General features: G+C 48.2%; 1 protein-coding gene across 1 annotated transcript in view; it reads right to left on the bottom strand.

Annotated features, from left to right (window-relative positions):
* Window positions 1-2,895: 2,895 nt before the first annotated feature.
* The window catches only part of WDR45B (WD repeat domain 45B), a 15,217-nt gene continuing 527 nt past the window's right edge, over window positions 2,896-17,585 (bottom strand). The window contains exons 2-10 of the mRNA XM_075845315.1: window positions 10,547-10,621; window positions 9,785-9,886; window positions 8,221-8,308; window positions 8,052-8,146; window positions 7,184-7,374; window positions 6,788-6,873; window positions 6,525-6,626; window positions 5,231-5,352; window positions 2,896-4,389 (exon numbers count right to left, since the gene is read on the bottom strand). Of these exons, the coding sequence (XP_075701430.1) occupies window positions 4,283-4,389; window positions 5,231-5,352; window positions 6,525-6,626; window positions 6,788-6,873; window positions 7,184-7,374; window positions 8,052-8,146; window positions 8,221-8,308; window positions 9,785-9,886; window positions 10,547-10,621 (968 nt within the window). The 3' untranslated portion in view covers window positions 2,896-4,282. The remainder of the gene's footprint in view (window positions 4,390-5,230; window positions 5,353-6,524; window positions 6,627-6,787; window positions 6,874-7,183; window positions 7,375-8,051; window positions 8,147-8,220; window positions 8,309-9,784; window positions 9,887-10,546; window positions 10,622-17,585) is intronic.

The raw sequence follows: 17,585 nt of genomic DNA on the forward strand, positions 1-17,585 counted from the left end.
GAAAATAGGACTTGTCTTTTTACCACGGACTCTCCACGCACGGACCTTGTCAGTTCTCGTGGGACGCCCAAGATTCTAGAGGTGATGAGTGTGGGGATAGGGTGGCCGGGTTTATAGACCAGTGTACCGTAAAGACTCCCTCTAGTGTCTTCATATGTGGACAGCTCTCCCCTTTGATGTCTCCACTTAAGTGACCCTTAGATTAGCGCAGCATGGTGCGTTATTGTCGCTGGCAAAATCACGGACGCCCCGGCAGAACACGTTAAAGTCTATTTGTTCCACCGGCAATGTCCGCTGTGCAACAGAATATTTGCTTCCGTTATTCCCTTGCTCTGCGCCTCTTAACGGAACATGCAGGTGTGAACATAGCCTGAAGCAGGTTTTTTTTTGTTTTTGGGTGGTATACTATTACTAGCCACCTGGCAATGGAGCCCTTTGAACACGTCTAGCGTGCACGCACAAAGTAGAGTAAAAACGTGATGGGAACATAGCCAAACATTTGCTTTACTTCCCTTGAATCAGAATTTTCTGCATTCAGATCACAGCAGGAGGGCGCTGTTGCACAGATGAAAACTTCAGCTTCTAGTGGCTGTAATATTTTGTAGCGCTCTCCTAGGAGAGCCACAAGTTGGAGAACACGGGTGTAGTGAATCACCAATCAGCCCCATAAAATTATTTGCCATAGATCTGAAATTGAGTAAGATGAAAATATAAGCGTCACATTTCTAGCGCCTCTGCCGCCATTCTCCATCATGGGTGACGATTTTACAAAGTAATAAAACACGCTACGTAATAGTTATAAGAAAAGATAAGCGGTCTACTGCCGGTCCAACCAGGCCTTCAACGTAGAACAGTTTTATAAAGGATTGGTCAGATTTACTATGTATAAAATCTTTAGTTTCAAGATCTCTGCTTGCTCTCAGGGAATGGGAATAGTCTTTGCCATCAGAGGCTGTAAACCCATTCTGATAATATACTTCTAATAGCTGAGGGTTTGTTACTGTTGCATCCAGCTCACAGACTATTGTCTGGACCAGATACATCAGCAGCACAAACCTCTTCTATTTGTTGCAATGTATCTATGTTGCAACAAACAGGTTTGTGCTGCTGATGTATCTAGTCTAGACAATAGGCTGTGAGCTGGATGCAACAGTAACAAACCCTCAGCTATGAGAATTATTAGCTCAGTGAATGCGGACATACTTGTTTACTCGCAGAGGCTGAAAATCCATCATAACAGCAAGCAGAGATCTTAATGTGGTGAACTGAAACCCAATGTATATTAGAAAGTTACAGATCTTTTCATTATACGATTAAACTTAATTTACCTAAGAACTGGGCTCTAGTTGTGTCTAGGCGCTAGTTTTTGCAAGTTTGGCGCACTACCTACGGATTGTGCCATTTTTGTTGAGCTTTTACGCAGAGCTGCAACAATAGTACATGTATATACGTGAGGATACCCGCACACAGCAAAGAGCCGCGCCATTCCTGCAGTGTGTAAATACTTGTCATTTTTGTTTCAACTTAGTTTTTTTTTTTATATCTTAGAAATGTCTCTGAAAAACGGCATCCCGGTACCGCACGTAAAAACCGATCAGGCCGGGTTCCCACGTAGCATGAACTGTGGAATTGTGTGGAAATTCCGCAGCGTTTATAGTAGCAGCAAAGTGGGTGAGATTTAGTCAATCTCACGCCCACACTGGAAAAAACCCCAGTGTAAACGTTTGACCTGCGGTGCGGAATTTAATTCCATGTCCATTTATGCTGCGGTTTAGTTGATTTTGAATACAATAGGGATGCAAAACCTGCAACAAAGCCATGTGTTGCGACTCTTGCGGCGTATACTCAATATGCAAATCGCAATGCCAGAAAAAAAACACATACCTAGAACCCCCTCCTTCCTGCAGTCTGGCCTCCTGGAATGATGTTGGATCCCATGTGACCGCTGCAGCGTCACATGGCCTGAAACGTCACCCAGGGAGGCCAGAGCGGAAGACAGGAGGGAGGGGGTAAACATGCGCGCTTAGTTACGCAGCAGAATTTCCGTCCCAAAAAAAAAAAAAAAAAATGCACGATTTTTCGGATGTAAAGTCCTGCGGGTTCCAGGTCAGATACGCCGTGTAGTTTTGCCGCAGCGTATCCGTGGCAACCCGGCCCAGTCGGGCATGCTGTAGTATTAAAAATCTGCAGCATAGTCTGAGAACAAGGTGGTTTTCAACTGCACTGTATGAATGGGATTTCATTAAAACCCCATTCACCACAGTGTAAGGGTCTGTTCACACGCAGAATCAAAAACGTCTCAAAATACGGAGCGGTTTTCAAGAGAAAACCGCTCCTGATTTTCAGAAGTTTTTTTGTGCCACTCGCAATTTTTGCGGCCGTTTTTGGAGCTTTTTTCAATAGAATCTATGGAAAACGGCTCCAAAAATGTCCCAAGAAGTGTCCTGCGCTTCTTCATTTCCCGCGAAAAACGCTCCGTTGGAACAGAACGCCGTTTTCCCATTGAAATCAATGTGCAGATGTTTGGAGGCGTTCTGCCGAAAAGATGTCATGTGAACATACCCTAACATCCAGCCGCATGTAAAAGCATCCTAATAAGGGGGCAGTGGCCTGTACTTCCACTTTCCCTGCTTGTAGGCTCCCTGTTCATGTTCTCAAACCTCCTTGATCACCAAATAATCCATCGAATATAAAAAAAAGAAAAAAAAAAGAGGAGGGGGATGCAGCTGCAGTATCTTTTCCTTTGTGTGTTCTGTGACTGCATGCTGTGAGAGGGGAGGAGGAGCAGCAGAGGAGGAAATTTGATTGTGCCAGAACAGAGCACAGCTCTAACGTCACACTAGGAAGCCCCAACCCACTTCCGAGATCATGACGTACTTCTGGTGGAAGCAATAGTGTCTTTTTTTTTTTTTTATTAAAAAGCATTAACATATCTTACAAACAGTTGTGCAAAACAAGAAAAAAAAATTCCATGATTAATTGCACTAAGCCACATGCAGAAACGAACACTCCCAAAATCTACATAAAAAGTTTAGTACTAATGTCAGGTACAGGATAGTCACCCTATGGAGAAGGTGGCAGAACCCCTTCCCCACTGGGTCACCATTGCTCCAGTATAATGCACTTGGTATAAACCGTCTCCTCACAAGAGATGGACCATTATTAGTGGTTGGGTTAGTGTGACGTGGTCCAAGCTATGAGAATCCCCCTCCAGAAACAGCGCCACTTTTGTCCAGAGGCCATGTCTGGAAGTGCAGCTCAGCTGCAGTACCAGATATGACCTAAGGCCAAAAGTAGTGCTATTTTTGTGTTGTAAAAGACCCTTTATTTTTTTAAATTACCCCTTTAAGCGGACGCCATAATGTGTCATTTCACCCTCCTGATCTGACCGCAGCTTGTTAAAGGGGCAGGCACTGCAATATGTCCACGATAATAATCAATGATGACATAATGGTTCCCACTTCCAAGAATTGATTAGCTCAACCCGCATCTATGATAGAACGGATGAACTGATACAATTGTATTGATTAGTAACGGCCGACAAAAAACGCCCTCCAGCGGTTACAACCAATGGGACAAGTCCGAACCAATTGCTGATCGTTTTGATCAGGTTGTAGTTAATTACATGTAGGCCCGCCTAATTAACACTGCCTGAGTCTGGTTAGTAGGAAGAGTATCCATAGCAACCAGTCTGTAGTATCGTTGTCAGGCGCCATGTCCCTAGCAACCAGTCTTCGGTCAAAACGGTCACTGAAAGGAGAAGCCAGGAGTTGTGCACGGCAATGTCCTCACGCACCCGTGTTGTCTTGGCCATCCTGCATTGAGGGGATATTTGATGGGAGTTTTCCTCCGATACGATGTATATTATATATAATATTATGGGATCTGCACTGGATAAACCGCTATACGTTCTATTAATCTGGCCGTGAATACTGTGATGTGTTTTATCCAGAACACGAGGAATCTTCTATCTACGAGTGTTAATCTCCATTAAACTTATGCAGCCCGCGGCAGGAATAAAAATAACGACCGGCCACAAAGCGCGTCCTCGCCGTTACCGTTCTTTGGGGGTGGAGTGAAGTCGGGGAGATTATATCGAGTCATTTAATAGATAATCCGTAATGCGATCTGAACGGATTGTTAAAACGAAAAAAAAAAAAATTGTAATTGAGTTTTTCAGTCAGTTCTTGGGGTGAAACGGAAATTCCACCGCCCCCTCATTCCCATCCCCCGCATTACTGCGGAGATCCCGACATGGAGTCCGTTTGCTCCCCACAGAGGCTCAGAGCTTGTCGTCCGTCATTTCTAAAAACTGCGCGTAGACGTCTCTCGTGCACTCGCCCTTCTGGTTGAACTGGAATTTGTAGTAGCTGCCGTCCGCACAGATCGCTGCAAGAGGGGAACCGAGAATTCAGTGTAAAAATTAATCAGACGGAAAAGGAGACATAGTCATGTTTAAATCACGTCTTATACTCCAGTCACAGCCAGAGCTGCATCCACAGATTTGCTATTTGAAATCTGTAAACATGCACCTCTAACATCCCGCAATGCACTTGCAATCTGGTGCACTGCATTGTGGGAGATAGGAGCATTTTTGTACAGACATCTCTGTAATTACACTGAACCAGCAGGGGGATGTAAGTTTCGGCAACCGGAATGTTAACAGGAAAACAGCGGTATTGAGAATGCTGCTCTAGATGTGACTGGAGTGTTAGACATGACAACTTAGGGCATGTGGGAAGAGTAGAAAGTACCCTGACATCATTGCATTACAGACTCCCATTGATTTCAATAGGTGATGTCATACCTCATTCCAACCAATCAGATTCCAGCTCGAATTTTCTCAAGGGCCCAAAACATGAGAGTAGGTTATGGGACCATTGAAAATAAAATGTATAGATTGTGAGACATCGCTGCCGTCTCCTCCCCTCTGCTGGTAATCCAGTGACTACCACCGTGCCAAGACTACGTGCAGACCAGTGGTGGTCACCCACGCCAGACCGAGGATCATGGCAAGAAAGTAAAACCTTTGGCCTTCGAAATAATTCCCTCATCTCTACCCACCACCGGTTGGATGTTCCCCACTAAAAAATGGGGTTGGGCTTATCTCAGGAAACACAACAGTGACTGGCTGAAAACCTCCCTCCCTTATCATCAATCGGCCAGTAGGGTCTGATGAGCCAGTTGATCATCTGATTCCTGAGCACCGCATGTCACATGTCCAGCTCACCTATGACAGAGTTTGGTTCTGTTCCAAAGGCACAAACACAAGGCGATCCAGAGGGAACCTGAAACTTGGAGAAGCTCCACTTAGAGCTGAAGTACTTGGGGAGGAAGCTGGCGGAGGCCAAACTGAAATGAGACAAGAGGTGGGTGTCAATAAGGACAAGACAACGGGAAACTGGTGCACAGATGGGTGAGGGTATGGTCACACGCACTGTTTTCAGACGGAATTCGGTCGTTTTACGCCTGAAAAAACGGCTCCATTACGCCTACAAACATCTGCCCATTGCTTTCAATGGATTTTACGATGTTCTGTTCCCACGAGGTGTTATTTTACGCGTCGCTGTCAAAAGACGGCGCGTAAAAAGACGCCCGCGTCAAAGAACGGCATGTCACTTGGGACGTTTTTGGAGCAGTTTTTCCATTGAAAAACAGCTCCAATAACGGCCGTAAAATACGCAGCGAAAAACGCGAGTAGTTACAAAAACGTCTGGAAATCAGGAGCAGTTTTCGCCTGAAAACAGCTCCGTAATTTCAGACGTATTTTGCTACTGCATGTGAACATACCCTCACAGCTCACTCCGCTTATAAAGGTTCAGCGCCAATTTAAAGGGTCCCATACGTACCAAAATGATGCAACCCCAGCACTAATTCCTTAACATGGCCACCACTAGGGGGAGCTCACTGCATATGGCTTTATAATAGAGTTCAATAGGAGCTGGATGTAGTGAGCTCCCCCTGGTGGTGGCTGAAAGCAGCGAATATTTTATTACGTAACTGACTATTGTGGAAAGCAGGGGATTTGGAGCTCTATATCAGAAAAAGCCCCGACCCTTCTAAAGAAATATTATGAAATGAATCGGCACGGAAATTTGGCCATCTATATAAAAAAGAATAATTAAACAATACCAATAATTTAGTTTTGAACCTTTTCATCCCCATATTGGATAACAAGAAGTCCTCCGATCCCGTTATCTCCGAAGAGCGCTCATGTAAGCCGTTAAAGTACAGTCACATCTAGAGCTGCATTTATGTTGTGGGAGACCTTGCATAATGCATCCCTGCTATAGCCAGCAGGAGGCAAGAGTGAGACATTAGGGCAAGACTGCTATACAGAATTGTGAGTGCAGCTCTGGATGTGATCGGAGTAGTAGAATGTTGACCTGCGTTTGCAAAGTTATTCCACATTCTACAAAGATTTATCCTTGTGGAATGGTCTGGATGCCCAAACATTTCTTATAACTCAGTCATAAAGTTCTAGATTCCCATAATCGCACACAGACCCCCCCCCCCCTCCTTACCTGGACTGTTTGTTCCGCTTGGGATCCTCTGCTGCAAAAACATGAACAGTCCCGTGATCACTGGAGACGCAGATCAGAGTGGCGTCCTCATTAAAATTTATGCTGCAAGAGAAAATGGGAGCAGCAAATCAAGGACCCCCCAGGGCTGTACCAAAGTCAGTAATGAACACCCCATAGACCCAGCAATGAGTTTTATATACTTTTCTAGAACCGTCTGATAATTCAGAAAATCTGATAATCCAGCATCTATCAGTTATTCTTACCAGTAAATGTTCGCAGCCTGTGATCCTCTGCGCAGCTCCTGAATCAAATGTCCAGATGTTGTATCGAATATTCTAATGAGCGTTCCCTGTAACGACAGATCCGCTCGATCAGGAGAGAATCAATGAATTGGAGACATTAAAAGGTACAACCACAATGTAGCGGAGATGCTGCCCCATTAATATTCATGAGGTTTGTTTAATATTCCAGGACTACAGGGGGAGGGGTGTCTCCTTGTGGATAGATTAGTCATGTCTGTCCTGTATGGATGGGATGTGTGAGTGCAGACATGACTAGTCGATCCTGCAGGAAGATCATGCCGACCCCTCCCGCTTCGGTCAGTGGACTGAATCTCAAAAACATCTACATCGGTAACATGACAACACGAGATGAATGACCTTCTCTGATGCGGTTGCGATTCTGGTCCCTTGTAGATTTAGAGCAATGCAGCTCAGGACCCCCTCGTGCGCTGGGATGTCCACTGGGGGCTTCTCAGTGCTGGCCAGGTCTACGATCTGCACGTGGCCAGTGTGAGCCCCAGGGAAGGCCAGGAATGAATTATTGCTGTTCGGACACAAGACGCACAAACCTGGGGGGAGGGGTAGATGAGTCACACCAAGAAAAGTTATTACATGTCGATACCTGGATAATGAGAGTCGTTGTCCCTTCATCCCTATTAGAGTAGACCCCCCCCCCCCCCTGTTTCCACACAACACACGTCTGAGGTCTGACTGTCTCGTCCCCATTAAATACATTAGTGTGTCACGCTAAGCCCTGCAACTTGACAATATACTTGTTTTTAAAAAAAAAAATCCTTACATTTTCAAGACCTCTGCTTGCTGTCAGTAACCTGGAACCCTGTTTACATCCAGAGGCTTAAAACCGGTCCTGTTCTCACAGCTGATGGCTTCGTGGCAGGGAGAAAGTCCAGACTCTAGGACAAGAGAAAGCTCAGTGCTGCTCACTAAGCATTGCCCACCCTGATACATTGTAACAAACCATTAGCTGTGTGAGCAGGAGTAGGCCAGGACGCATTTTCATTCCTGAATGGAAATAAAGTCCTCACTACAGAGTCCTCTATTATACAGCGATTATCATGAGACGGAAGCTTTAGGTCGGTATTGGTTTGGTATTGGCACGACACGTGAAGCCGTCCAGGCACTATTCTCAGCGTCTGTCTGATAATCCGGCACATGACGGATGGCGCCGGATTAAAGGGATTTACGGCTTGTGAGAGAAGTTCCCAACTCCACGCCCAGTCCTCACCTTTAGGATTGTAGCAGGTTTCAAAGACGTGCAGCTGATGGGGGTTGTGTGTGAAGGTGAAGACCTTGATCATAGAATCCAGCACCACTACGATCCTACAACACAGAGAACGCGGGTCACTGCCGAGCAACTGAGGCCGCAGACCCCGCAGCGCGCCCGCCATCATTACCTGTCCCTCCGCAGCTTCACAGCCTTCACTTCTGTAGAGAACTCGATCTCAATCACAGTCTTCTTCTTCAGGTCGTCCCAGATCATGACTGGAAGAGACAGAACAATGAACACTAGGGACCAGACAGCGGGAAGGGCAGGGGAATCCGGACAGCGGGAAGGGCAGGGGAATCCGGACAGCGGGAAGGGCAGGGGAATCCGGACAGCGGGAAGGGCAGGGGAATCCGGACAGCGGGAAGGGCAGGGGAATCCGGACAGCGGGAAGGGCAGGGGAATCCGGACAGCGGGAAGGGCAGGGGAATCCGGACAGCGGGAAGGGCAGGGGAATCCGGACAGCGGGAAGGGCAGGGGAATCCGGACAGCGGGAAGGGCAGGGGAATCCGGACAGCGGGAAGGGCAGGGGAATCCGGACAGCGGGAAGGGCAGGGGAATCCGGACAGCGGGAAGGGCAGGGGAATCCGGACAGCGGGAAGGGCAGGGGAATCCGGACAGCGGGAAGGGCAGGGGAATCCGGACAGCGGGAAGGGCAGGGGAATCCGGACAGCGGGAAGGGCAGGGGAATCCGGACAGCGGGAAGGGCAGGGGAATCCGGACCGCGGGAAGGGCAGGGGAATCCGGACCGCGGGAAGGGCAGGGGACCGCGGGAAGGGCAGGGGACCGCGGGAAGGGCAGGGGACCGCGGGAAGGGCAGGGGACCGCGGGAAGGGCAGGGGACCGCGGGAAGGGCAGGGGACCGCGGGAAGGGCAGGGGACCGCGGGAAGGGCAGGGGACCGCGGGAAGGGCAGGGGGCAGGGGACAGCGGGAAGGGCAGGGGACCGCGGGAAGGGCAGGGGACAGCGGGAAGGGCAGGGGACAGCGGGAAGGGCAGGGGACAGCGGGAAGGGCAGGGGACAGCGGGAAGGGCAGGGGACAGCGGGAAGGGCAGGGGACAGCGGGAATGAATACTAATGCAACGGAGTAAGTCGCTTGGGAGCAGGCGTTATACCAGTGCCGCCTCCGCTCTCATCTGCTGCTCTCATGGAGGACATAGAGGTCAGGAAGATTTATCATGGGTCCTTCTCAATAAAACAGATTAGGAATGAAGTTTCCAACCACTTCAGACATATCAGAGCTTCTCATTTGTTGGGGTCCGAGTCCCCTAATGATCTCTAGAATGAAGAGGCTGCAGCACGATTCCATATCATCCCTCTACATAAGTCTGTGACCCATCTCCCCTTGGGGCGGCAGGGCGCTCTGATCTCTGCACCCAGACCCGGCCATTGTCGCCTGTGTCATCATGTTATATAGAGGAGGGAGCTCACACGTGCAACATATTGATCCAGTGGGGGGGGTGCTCAGAATTTCAACTGCGCGCTCCCCCCCCCCCCCCAGGTTACCTGTAGAACAACTTAAAGGTCAGGACTGCGGCCAAGTATTTGTATAACATTGTGGCGGGATCATCAGATTTATAACCTCCCGGACCAGTGATTCTCCAACTACAACCAGTAATGCATGCTGGGAGTTGTACTTCACATCAGCTGGTGAGTCACAGGTTAACTACCATTGATGTCTGCGAGGGTCTCACCTTTATTGGGCGGATATTTCGGCTTCTTTCCTCCCCCGACCAAAGCAAGATAGTTACATCGGAATAACATTTCTACGTATCCAATGCCGCCTTCCATGAACTCTGCCGGAAAAAAATAAAATGTAAATGAAAGGGTTAATCACTGTATAAGACTACAGAGCAGACAATATTGAACGTGACCCCATCAGAACCCCTCCGGTAACACTGTCTATAGGTTCATGCTCTAATATTCCGCTGTGTAGTGAGGATGAAGCCTGTAACGCCCCCTTCTGGCCACGCTGGACATGTGCGGAGAAACTAGACAGACTAGCTGGTTTGCGATGGGCAGCAACAGTTTATATTCGGACCGATCCTTCTAAATCCCCCCCCCCCCCGCCCCAATAGTGCTCACAGTTGGTGAAGAAAAGTTTGCATTACAATATGGACACTAGATGGCGCTCTCCACTATTATAAATTTGGATTAGTCTTCTGAGGATTCTCTTATAATCTTGCGTGAGCATAGTCTAAGTACCGGACACAGCGGGTGACACATTGCACCTCCACATTGGTGTCATGCTCCTCCCCCTCATGCCCCGAGCGAAGTGTAACATGATTGTATTATATCTGCTCTATATAGTGCCAGGTCTGAGGGGGCGGAGTATGACACCAAGGAACCGGCCTGTCAGAGAACCACAAGAGCGACTGGTGTCATGCCGCCGGTGCTCAGTGATGAGGGGGGCACATATTTTAGACTTGCTCGGTATGACACAGGACTGGGTTTACCTTGTTTCTCCTTTTCCTTGAGCGGATCCGTGTTATAAACCCGGAAGCCATTCTCCATCCCACACGCGAAGCATCCTGCAAAGCAGAAGAGATGGATGAGAGCTTTATCCCAGGAGACACCTGCCTGACACATCATCGAAAACATAGGATGATCAGATAATATACGGTGTCGTCCTCTGGTCCGCTAATGGCCACCATGACAGGGATAATAGGGGTTGTCATCCAGCTTTCCACAAACCCTGAATGGCACGTCAAACAATATGCCATTCACTGTAGAAGCTAAACTTCATAATCCTCATTGTCGTTCTTAGATCTTGTGACCACTAGGGGGCACTGCCCCACTGTAAATATTCCATAAATCCGACATCATTTATATATACACAAGTAGAACAGAGGGGACACCAACAATAAGAGGAGGGGGAGCACACAATAGATGGGGGGACTGGTGGCTTGTAATGAGGTATTATGGGGGACAGGCAATTCTGAGAAGGTTGTAAACTATCGTTTAGGCGGTGGGGAGGGGGTACAGACGACAGGGGCAGCAGAAGAGAAGACCTGAGTGGGAAAGAATATAAATATTTCCAGTCTCGCAGGAACAGGTTAAATTCTGAAGAATTTACAGTAGGGGGTCAGTAGAATATGAACTCTAGAACACCCTAAGTGTAGACCCACTCTAGTATATGAACACCCCAACTGCTGCAGAACCACTGACCCATGTCAATGCAGGAATACGTCTGAAACATCCCTAGTACATGACACCCCTCATCTAATACCCCCTAGTACATGACACCCCCCATCTAATACCCCCTAGTACATGACACCCCCCATCTAATACCCCCTAGTACATGACACCCCCCATCTAATACCCCCTAGTACATGACACCCCCCATCTAATACCCCCTAGTACATTACCCCCCTCATCTAATACCCCCTAGTACATGACACCCCCCATCTAATACCCCCCCAGTACATGACACCCCCCATCTAATACCCCCCCAGTACATGACACCCCCCATCTAATACCCCCTAGTACATGACACCCCCATCTAATACCGCCTAGTACATGACCCCCCTCATCTAATACCCCCTAGTACATGACACCCCTCATCTAATACTCCCTAGTACATGACACCCCTCATCTAATACCCCCTAGTACATGACACCCCCCATCTAATATCCCCTAGTACATGACACCCCTCATCTAATACCCCCTAGTACATGACACCACTCATCTAATACCCCCTAGTACATGACACCCCCCATCTAATACCCCCTAGTACATGACACCCCCCATCTAATACCCCCTAGTACATGACACCCCTCATCTAATACCCCCTAGTACATGACACCCCCTCATCTAATATCCCCTAGTACATGACACCCCTCATCCAATATCCCCTAGTACATGACACCCCTCATCTAATACCCCCTAGTACATAACACCCCTCATCTAATATCCCCTAGTACATAACACCCCTCATCTAATATCCCCCATAGAACATGACACCCCTCATCTAATACCCCCTAGTACAGGACACCCCTCATCTAATACCCCCTAGTACAGGACAACCCCCATCTAATACCCCCTAGTACATGATACCCCTCATCTAATACCCCCTAGTACATGACACCCCCCATCTAATACCCCCTAGTACATGACACCCCCCATCTAATATCCCCCATAGAACATGACACCCCTCATCTAATACCCCCCTAGTACATGACACCCCTCATCTAATACCCCCTAGTACATGACACCCCTCATCTAATACCCCCTAGTACATGACACCCCTCATCTAATACCCCCTAGTACATGACACCCCCCATCTAATATCCCCTAGTACATGACACCCCTCATCTAATATCCCCCTAGTACATGACACCCCTCATCTAATATCCCCTAGTACATGACACCCCTCATCTAATATCCCCTAGTACAGGACACCCCACATCTAATATCCCCTAGTACATGACACCCCTCATCTAATATCCCCCATAGAACATGACACCCTTCATCTAATACCCCCTAGTACATGACACCCCTCATCTAATACCCCCATAGAACATGACACCCCTCATCTAATACCCCCCTAGTACATGACACCCCTCATCTAATACCCCCTAGTACATAACACCCCTCATCTAATACCCCCTAGTACATGACACCCCTCATCTAATATCCCCCTAGTACATGACACCCCTCATCTAATATCCCCTAGTACATGACACCCCTCATCTAATATCCCCTAGTACATGACACCCCACATCTAATATCCCCTAGTACATGACACCCCTCATCTAATATCCCCCATAGAACATGACACCCCCCATCTAATACCCCCTAGTACAGGACACCCCCCATCTAATACCCCCTAGTACATAACACCCCCCATCTAATATCCCCTAGTACATACCACCCCCATCTAATACCCCCATAGAACATGACACCCCTCATCTAATACCCCCCTAGTACATGACACCCCTCATCTAATACCCCCTAGTACATGACACCCCTCATCTAATACCCCCTAGTACATGACACCCCTCATCTAATACCCCCTAGTACATGACACCCCTCATCTAATACCCCCCTAGTACATGACACCCCCCATCTAATACCCCCTAGTACATAACACCCCTCATCTAATACCCCCTAGTACATGACACCCCCCATCTAATACCCCCTAGTACATAACACCCCTCATCTAATACCCCCTAGTACATGACACCCCCTATCTAATACCCCCTAGTACATGACACCCCCCATCTAATATCCCCTAGTACATGACACCCCTCATCTAATACCCCCTAGTACATGACACCCCCCATCTAATATCCCCTAGTACATGACACCCCTCATCTAATACCCCCTAGTACATGACACCCCCCATCTAATATCCCCTAGTACATGACACCCCTCATCTAATACCCCCTAGTACATGACACCCCCCATCTAATATCCCCTAGTACATGACACCCCTCATCTAATACCCCCTAGTACATGACACCCCTCATCTAATACCCCCTAGTACATGACACCCCCCATCTAATACCCCCTAGTACATAACACCCCTCATCTAATACCCCCTAGTACATAACACCCCACATCTAATACCCCCTAGTACATGGCACCCCTCATCTAATACCCCCTAGTACATGGCACCCCTCATCTAATACCCCCTAGTACATGGCACCCTTCATTTAATATCCCCCTAGTACAGGACACCCCTCATCTAATATCCCCCTAGTACATGACACCCCTCATCTAATACCCCCTAGTACATGACACCCCCCATCTAATACCCCCTAGTACATGACACCCCCCATCTAATATCCCCTAGTACATGACACCCCTCATCTAATACCCCCTAGTACATGGCACCCTTCATTTAATATCCCCCTAGTACATGGCACCCTTCATTTAATATCCCCCTAGTACATGGCACCCTTCATTTAATATCCCCCTAGTACATGACACCCCTCATCTAATATCCCCCTAGTACATGACACCCCTCATCTAATACCCCCTAGTACATGACACCCCTCATCTAATACCCCCTAGTACATGACACCCTCATCTAATACCCCCTAGTACATGACACCCCTCATCTAATACCCCCTAGTACAGGACACCCCCCATCTAATATCCCCTAGTACATGACACCCCTCATCTAATACCCCCTAGTACATGACACCCCCCATCTAATATCCCCTAGTACATGACACCCCTCATCTAATACCCCCTAGTACATGACACCCCCCATCTAATATCCCCTAGTACATGACACCCCTCATCTAATACCCCCTAGTACATGACACCCCCCATCTAATATCCCCTAGTACATGACACCCCTCATCTAATACCCCCTAGTACATGACACCCCCCATCTAATACCCCCTAGTACATGACACCCCCCATCTAATACCCCCTAGTACATGACACCCCCCATCTAATACCCCCTAGTACATAACACCCCACATCTAATACCCCCTAGTACATGGCACCCTTCATTTAATATCCCCCTAGTACAGGACACCCCTCATCTAATTCCCCCTAGTACATGACACCCCTCATCTAATACCCCCTAGTACATGACACCCCCCATCTAATATCCCCTAGTACATGACACCCCCCATCTAATACCCCCTAGTACATAACACCCCTCATCTAATACCCCCTAGTACATAACACCCCACATCTAATACCCCCTAGTACATGGCACCCCTCATCTAATACCCCCTAGTACATGGCACCCCTCATCTAATACCCCCTAGTACATGGCACCCTTCATTTAATATCCCCCTAGTACAGGACACCCCTCATCTAATATCCCCCTAGTACATGACACCCCTCATCTAATACCCCCTAGTACATGACACCCCTCATCTAATACCCCCTAGTACATGACACCCCTCATCTAATACCCCCTAGTACATGACACCCCTCATCTAATACCCCCTAGTACATGACACCCCCCCATCTAATATCCCCTAGTACATGACACCCCTCATCTAATACCCCCTAGTACATGACACCCCCCATCTAATACCCCCTAGTACATGACACCCCCCATCTAATATCCCCTAGTACATGACACCCCTCATCTAATACCCCCTAGTACATGGCACCCTTCATTTAATATCCCCCTAGTACATGGCACCCTTCATTTAATATCCCCCTAGTACATGGCACCCTTCATTTAATATCCCCCTAGTACATGACACCCCTCATCTAATATCCCCCTAGTACATGACACCCCTCATCTAATACCCCCTAGTACATGACACCCCTCATCTAATACCCCCTAGTACATGACACCCTCATCTAATACCCCCTAGTACATGACACCCCTCATCTAATACCCCCTAGTACAGGACACCCCCCATCTAATATCCCCTAGTACATGACACCCCTCATCTAATACCCCCTAGTACATGACACCCCCCATCTAATATCCCCTAGTACATGACACCCCTCATCTAATACCCCCTAGTACATGACACCCCCCATCTAATATCCCCTAGTACATGACACCCCTCATCTAATACCCCCTAGTACATGACACCCCCCATCTAATATCCCCTAGTACATGACACCCCTCATCTAATACCCCCTAGTACATGACACCCCCCATCTAATACCCCCTAGTACATGACACCCCCCATCTAATACCCCCTAGTACATGACACCCCCCATCTAATACCCCCTAGTACATAACACCCCACATCTAATACCCCCTAGTACATGGCACCCTTCATTTAATATCCCCCTAGTACAGGACACCCCTCATCTAATTCCCCCTAGTACATGACACCCCTCATCTAATACCCCCTAGTACATGACACCCCCCATCTAATATCCCCTAGTACATGACACCCCTCATCTAATACCCCCTAGTACATGACACCCCCCATCTAATACCCCCTAGTACATGACACCCCTCATCTAATACCCCCTAGTACATAACACCCCACATCTAATACCCCCTAGTACATGGCACCCTTCATTTAATATCCCCCTAGTACAGGACACCCCTCATCTAATTCCCCCTAGTACATGACACCCCTCATCTAATACCCCCTAGTACATGACACCCCCCATCTAATATCCCCTAGTACATGACACCCCTCATCTAATACCCCCTAGTACATGACACCCCCCATCTAATACCCCCTAGTACATGACACCCCTCATCTAATACCCCCTAGTACATAACACCCCACATCTAATACCCCCTAGTACATGGCACCCTTCATTTAATATCCCCCTAGTACAGGACACCCCTCATCTAATTCCCCCTAGTACATGACACCCCTCATCTAATACCCCCTAGTACATGACACCCCTCATCTAATACCCCCTAGTACATGACACCCCCCATCTAATATCCCCTAGTACATGACACCCCTCATCTAATACCCCCTAGTACATGACACCCCCCATCTAATACCCCCTAGTACATGACACCCCTCATCTAATACCCCCTAGTACATAACACCCCACATCTAATACCCCCTAGTACATGGCACCCTTCATTTAATATCCCCCTAGTACAGGACACCCCTCATCTAATTCCCCCTAGTACATGACACCCCTCATCTAATACCCCCTAGTACATGACACCCCTCATCTAATACCCCCTAGTACATGACACCCCTCATCTAATACCCCCTAGTACATGACACCCCTCATCTAATACCCCCTAGTACATGACACCCCCCATCTAATATCCCCTAGTACATGACACCCCTCATCTAATACCCCCTAGTACATGACACCCCCCATCTAATTCCCCCTAGTACATGACACCCCTCATCTAATACCCCCTAGTACATGACACCCCTCATCTAATACCCCCTAGTACATGACACCCCCCATCTAATATCCCCTAGTACATGACACCCCTCATCTAATACCCCCTAGTACATGACACCCCCCATCTAATATCCCCTAGTACATGACACCCCTCATCTAATACCCCCTAGTACATGACACCCCCCATCTAATACCCCCTAGTACATGACACCCCTCATCTAATACCCCCTAGTACATAACACCCCACATCTAATACCCCCTAGTACATGGCACCCTTCATTTAATATCCCCCTAGTACAGGACACCCCTCATCTAATTCCCCCTAGTACATGACACCCCTCATCTAATACCCCCTAGTACATGACACCCCTCATCTAATACCCCCTAGTACATGACACCCCCCATCTAATATCCCCTAGTACATGACACCCCTCATCTAATACCCCCTAGTACATGACACCCCTCATCTAATACCCCCTAGTACATGACACCCCCCATCTAATACCCCCTAGTACATGACACCCCTCATCTAATACCCCCTAGTACATAACACCCCACATCTAATACCCCCTAGTACATGGCACCCTTCATTTAATATCCCCCTAGTACAGGACACCCCTCATCTAATTCCCCCTAGTACATGACACCCCTCATCTAATACCCCCTAGTACATGACACCCCTCATCTAATACCCCCTAGTACATGACACCCCTCATCTAATAT

This window comes from Rhinoderma darwinii, chromosome 13 (assembly GCF_050947455.1).
Source record: "Rhinoderma darwinii isolate aRhiDar2 chromosome 13, aRhiDar2.hap1, whole genome shotgun sequence".
In the NCBI taxonomy this organism is placed as follows: domain Eukaryota; kingdom Metazoa; phylum Chordata; class Amphibia; order Anura; family Rhinodermatidae; genus Rhinoderma; species Rhinoderma darwinii.